The sequence below is a fragment of the Nannobrachium achirus genome, assembly GCF_963921795.1.
Source record: "Nannobrachium achirus genome assembly, chromosome: 10".
NCBI lineage: Eukaryota > Metazoa > Chordata > Actinopteri > Myctophiformes > Myctophidae > Nannobrachium > Nannobrachium achirus.
Window position 1 is genome coordinate 40,958,893 of NC_137819.1, and position 6,000 is coordinate 40,964,892.

General features: G+C 42.6%; 1 protein-coding gene across 1 annotated transcript in view; it reads left to right on the top strand.

The window, feature by feature from the left end:
• The window catches only part of clcn1a (chloride channel, voltage-sensitive 1a), a gene marked incomplete at both ends in the record, with an annotated part of 58,115 nt that overhangs the window by 23,523 nt on the left and 28,592 nt on the right, over positions 1-6,000 (top strand). Inside the window, 6 exons of the mRNA XM_080735479.1 lie at positions 617-694; positions 1,065-1,143; positions 1,877-2,002; positions 2,749-2,833; positions 3,143-3,244; positions 3,940-4,024. Of these exons, the coding sequence (XP_080591605.1) occupies positions 617-694; positions 1,065-1,143; positions 1,877-2,002; positions 2,749-2,833; positions 3,143-3,244; positions 3,940-4,024 (555 nt within the window). The remainder of the gene's footprint in view (positions 1-616; positions 695-1,064; positions 1,144-1,876; positions 2,003-2,748; positions 2,834-3,142; positions 3,245-3,939; positions 4,025-6,000) is intronic.

Below are 6,000 nucleotides of genomic sequence, written 5' to 3' on the forward strand. Positions count from 1 at the left end.
CGACTGGTGGTCGCTTATCCACCGACCACCGGGCTACTAACCCTAACCCTAAACCTAACCTCAGTAGGCTAACCTGCCGACGCAACCTCCCGACCGGGTCGCTAAATCACCGACCGCGCCGCTAAAGCGAGCGACCGGGTCGCTAAATCGGCCGACTGGGGCGCAAAATCTTCCGACCGGGTCACTAGATGTACCAACCGGGTCGCTAAACCTACCGACCAAAAACTTCAGGCAGGTCGGTAGATTTAGCGACCGGGTCGGTCGATTTAGCGGCGCGGTCGTGATTTAGCGACCCGGTCGCTCGATTTAGCGACCCGGTCGCTCGATTTAGCGACCCGGTCGCTGAAAACTACCGACCACGTTGCGACCCGGTTGTAGGTCGCTAAATGATCTCGCTCTTACTGATTTTTTGGCTTCCAACATTTGGTTTTTAATTATTATTATTTCAAGACATAAAAAACAAACAAAAAAAAAATAGACGATCTGCGTTGCAAGCTTGTAGATCTGCTGTTTTCACTAGTTTGGCAAATGTCACATTTTTGGGAATTGAGCTAAAAAGTTTGAGGACCAGTGAGTTAGAGGGCGGTGGTGACAAAAGGTTTATCTCTCTCTCCAGGGTCCCTTTGTGCACATAGCCAGTATCTGTGCTGCTGTTCTGGCCCGGTTCATGTCCTTCGTCTCAGGAGTCTATCGGGTGAGCATAACATCAGGAGAAACACCTGAGTCAATCATTGGATCAATTAATTACTGTACAATCAATCAAAAACGTTCCTTTTACATTGTGTTTCCCTGTTTCTGTTATCGTCTGTCTCTGTCTCTGTGTGTTTGTTTCTTTCTTTTTTTCATCGTATTCCGTTTCTTTGACATCATACTCCCTTTTCTCCATGTCCCCCCCACTCTCTCGCTCTCTCTCTCTGTGTGTGTGTGTGTGTGTGTGTGTGTGTGTGTGTGTGTGTGTGTGTGTGTGTGTGTGTGTGTGTGTGTGTGTGTGTGTGTGTGTGTGTGTGTGTGTGTGTGTGTGTGTGTGTGTGTGTGTGTGTGTGTGTGTGTGTGTGTGTCAGTAGAACCCATACTGTTACACAGACATCCTAACAGTGGGCTGTGCGGTGGGGGTGGGTTGCTGTTTTGGTACCCCTCTAGGAGGTACTCTACTCTCTCTCTGCCTGCCTTTCTACATAAGTGGTTCTCAAACGTGTCATGTCAGGGACCCCCGTTAATATGTATTTATCCGTGGATTGAAAATTAATGTTTTGTGCTAGGGACTCCCATCAGTTAAAATGTTTCAGAAAATATTCAAAATGTTCCTTAATTTTTCAAGATATGTTGCAAATAGCAGATCTAAAAGCTCACAACGGGACTCGACTATTTTCACTTTGAGAACCAGGCTGTTCTACACAATCCATTTTCTCTACTGTAAAGCATGCATTTGGCCCTAAGCCCTTTGACTAAACTAAACTAAACAAAAACACAGTCCAGTATGTTTATAAATCAAAATAAATCAATAATATATATGCAGTACATGTACTCATGTACTGCATACAAATTGCTGTGGAAGACATAACAGATACATATCATAAGGCTTTTTGGGGGGCATTTGTATCCCATTCATTCTATAGGTTTCGTCAATGTGCCGATTATATTCACACGCATCTGGTGGTTGCTTTTCATCTTTAACTCTGTGTTTTTGTCATAAAGCATGCATATACTCACACAATGTATACACACACAGTGTCATTGCTGACTTGTGTCTCACAATCTCTGTGTATCGAGTACTCGTTATACTACCCAGTTTAAATGTACGCACGCACGCACGCACACACACACACACACACGCACACACACACACACACATTTTAATATTATTCTTCCCTGTCAGGTGTGCTGTTCAGTATTGAGGTGACGTCCACATACTTTGCGGTGAGGAACTACTGGAGAGGCTACTTTGCTGCCACCTTCAGTGCCTTCATATTCAGAGTGCTGTCTGTCTTCAATAAGGATGCAGGTACACATACTTATACTGTACTCATAGGTAGGGAAGCAGGTACACATACTTATACTGTACTCATATTCAATGCAGGTACACTTAGGTAGGGAAGTGCAGAGAATGTTAGAGAGGCAGGGGCTGACATTTCTAAAAGGGCCTTTTGATGAAAATATCGAAAATAGCAGACCTTCAAGCTCACAACGCGTCGCAGCGCGTTATTCTCTGCACTTCCCTACCTGACCCTTCTATTGTAAATATCTACTGTATATATTTTTTTGCACTGTTCTTTGTTTTGTTTTTTCTGACTGCCTACTGCATAGTACTGTGTTCTATTCGTCTGTCATTCAATGTTACAGTATTTGAGATATTAAATGGTAGCTGTGTAAATATGCAGAAAAGCTTTCTAGGATCTCCTTTTAGTTGACCTCGTACCAGTGAACTGTACTGTCATGAAACTGTATTTCTATGCAAACTTCTAATAAAGTCTTCAATCAATCAATATATTTATTTGACTTTATGTATAGATGCATTTTCTGCACTCATAAGAGGATGCACTAGGCGGCGCCATTTCTCCTCAAACAGTGGAAAAGTGAAACAGTAGTAAATGAATTAGCTTCATGTATCTCCCTTCTGTCCTTTATCTAGCAGCAGTGACCTAATGGGATATCACAATGTGTATGATCCATGAGACCATACTGTATACAGCTGTAATTACTGACTGTGACGATAATGGTTCCTCCTCCTTTTCTCCTGCTCTTCCTCAGTCACCATCACCGCTCTCTTCAGGACAAAGTTCCGTATGGACTTCCCCTTTGACCTGCAGGAGCTGCCTGCCTTCGCTATCATTGGGTGAGAGATGGAAAAATAATGTGTACGTACAGTATGTGACTGTGTATGTAGGTCTGAACCCTGCGCGTACACATGGATGGGTATGGGTGGGTGTGTATTAGCCTGGGAGCCAGTCATTCTGGCAAAAAAATAAATAAAATACAAATAAAAAAACTGCATGCACTCTCAACACTAATCCAACTTATCATCACTATGCTTAAACTAAATGACCCAGACACTGGCTGCATGTAGACTTTGAGCTGTTAGGAAGGAAGAGACGCTTGAGTTACAATTTATTTTATTAACATTGCTGTTCGCCTTTGTGTCCAGGATCTCCTGTGGGTTCTTGGGGGCCTTCTTCGTCTACCTCAACAGACAGGTGGTTCTGTTCATGAGACGACCCAACGCCATGACCCGATTCCTCACTAAACAGTGAGTGTGACTGCATGTGTGTGCAAGTCCTTAGTGTTTGATTTAATCCATTTAGAACGGGTACACATTATTGTGTATCATTATTTTATGCTTTAACTATTGAAAAATAGCAGATATACAAGTTCACAGCGCTGCGAGCTAGATCTGCTATTTTTTTTTAATCGGGAAAATTCGAATTTTGATGCGATTCTATAAGTGTCTTTTGAATCCTTCTAAGATTTCTTTTAAAAACCTATGTTTCTATGTCAGTAATCTGGCCAGCCATCGTCAAAGAAAAGGTCCTTTTCACTTAACTGGAGCTCAGTTAGTCTGTTCTTGAGAGACTACTATGTCAGTGGTTCTCAAACCTTTTCATGTGAAGGACCCCCAAAATGATATGTATTTGGCCACGGACCCCCATCTCAAAATATTTAGTTCCAGGGACCACCCAGAAGCAAAATTTGAGTTACACACATTCGCTTTGAAAATCCATATATTCAAAGATTTGCACACATTTTCACGACTTTTTCAAAAATAGATCTACAAGCTCGCAGCTGTGAGCTTGTATATCTGCTATTTTTCACTGGTTAAAGCATTCAATAATTCTAGGCCTAAATATTTAAGCACAAATGGAACCACATGGACCCATGTGAAGTGCAGGCTTCACAGCAGAGGTCCGCTGACATCTCCGTCTGTCGTTTGTCCTCTCCATGCAGTCGCCTCATCTTCCCTGCTGTCGTCACCCTGGTGATCTCCTCTCTGACCTTTCCTCCTGGGTTTGGACAGTTCATGGCTGGAGAGGTGAGAGGTGATGTCAAGACTGTTTTGTAATCTGCGTGCATTGTTATTACAGTAGCTGGGAGGGAAGATGTCAAAAATCATGAAGATTGACACGCTTTAGATTTTTGGCGTGGTGTTAGATACCAAGTTAGATAACCAAGTGTTAGACACCAATACCACCTTTCTAGGTTGAGATACAGTATAGCCATTTGAACCTTCTGGCAGCCATCGTGGATGCCGTCTTAAAAACGATGCCTTTACGGAAGTTGGATTTTTTGTATGCTATTTAGCATGCCCAATAGTAACAGAAACCATTGAAAAACATTATGTATACATTTTCGGCCGGGTTTAACCAACCATATACTGATTACTGACCTGACTGTCTAATATTGGTGTTTCTGCATTTTGGCAAAATAAGGGGCCAGCCCAACTTGTATGGGATGGTTTTTGAAAATACCTAACACCATGCCAATGTCACAAAGTGCACATTCAATCGTCATGATTTCCCTCCCAGCAATATGGCTTTTATTCTTTGGCTTGATTGAGCACTAAGGAACTCCAAGTGTGTTGGGCCATGTCCAGCTCATCTCTTCTATGTCCCGTTGGGGGAGTGTCAGCTAAATGCCTAGACTGTTTTCATCGGCGCCGAGAGGCCCATTGAGATGGAGAACTGCCAACATCCAAATAGAACTTAACACTACTATGGAGACGGCACTGACCCAGAATCAGTAAATGGACTGAGTTGTTGACGTGCCCCAGAGGAGCCTGATTAAATCACCAGATGTCCCGATCTCTCATAGGACATACAGTACTTACTACTGTAAGACCAATTGGCCATACACCTGCCCTTTGTTCCACTTAAAGGTACGGTACGTGCTTTTCTTCAGTTAGAATACGTGTGAAATAGCTCTATGTTCTGAGTACTCATTGCTATAGAGTGTTTGTTCTGTAACAGGAGTCTCCATGTCTCTCCAGCTCCGTATTAAAACTCATTTATTGCCGATAATCCTGAGAAATAGCCGTTGGTCCAGGCTGCCACGCCTGAGAATCCAGAGAATTTAATTTGATTTCATTCATAAAAATGTATCCAAAATCGTTTGCCGATCCGCAGTGCCAAAGTGCCCCCAAGACAGTACTTCCTGTCTGGACCGGAAACAGTAAACAGATCTCCATTATTTTTGCAGAAACAACCCATTTCTCTGTTTCCTGTTCAATTGTGTACACAGCTAGCTAACACTGCTGCTAACTCAGGAACGGTAGCTTGGATTAATATGCGGTCTTTTGTGATCGCGGAAAAGGACCACGGCGTGTATGCAGATAGTGCACAATCTGTGCACCTTTGTGCACGATGGATGCGCACGTGCCCACTTTAAATGGTAAGAAAATCGTGGCAGGCAACCCAGAAAGGTGATTTTTAATTAAAGCATTCAGTGAGTTAAACAGAAAATGCATTTGATTTGATGTATTGCTGTTGAGGTGTTGATGTATTACCTTGCTTATTGTATTGATGTACATTATTAGCTTGCTTATTTATTGTAAGTCGCTCTGGATTAAGACCGTCTGCTAAATGCCTAAATTGTAAATTGTAAAATACATTTTCAGGTCAGGGTACCAATGTTATCCAATCAGGATAGTGTAGACAGGATAGAGATTAAACAAGTCAAAATGGAAGTGATGACACAAATAAATGAGCAGACAAAATTGGAACTGGACCACTGGAACACACAACAAGCTGATGAATGGGTACTCTCTCCTGATTGGCTGAAATTCTGTCACCCACCTGAACATGTATTTTCTGTTTATTAAAGAGCTGGTGAGACATGGAGACCCCTGTTACCGAACAGTTTGGAGTCTGGACCAGAAAATATCACTTACCCCCCTGCAAGTACGGTCAGGACCTGGACCAATCAGTGACGTCTTGATTGGGGCCAGATCAAGTCAAACCATGACTAGTCAGATCTGGCCTAGAATATCACCTGATTTCAACCAACATAAAT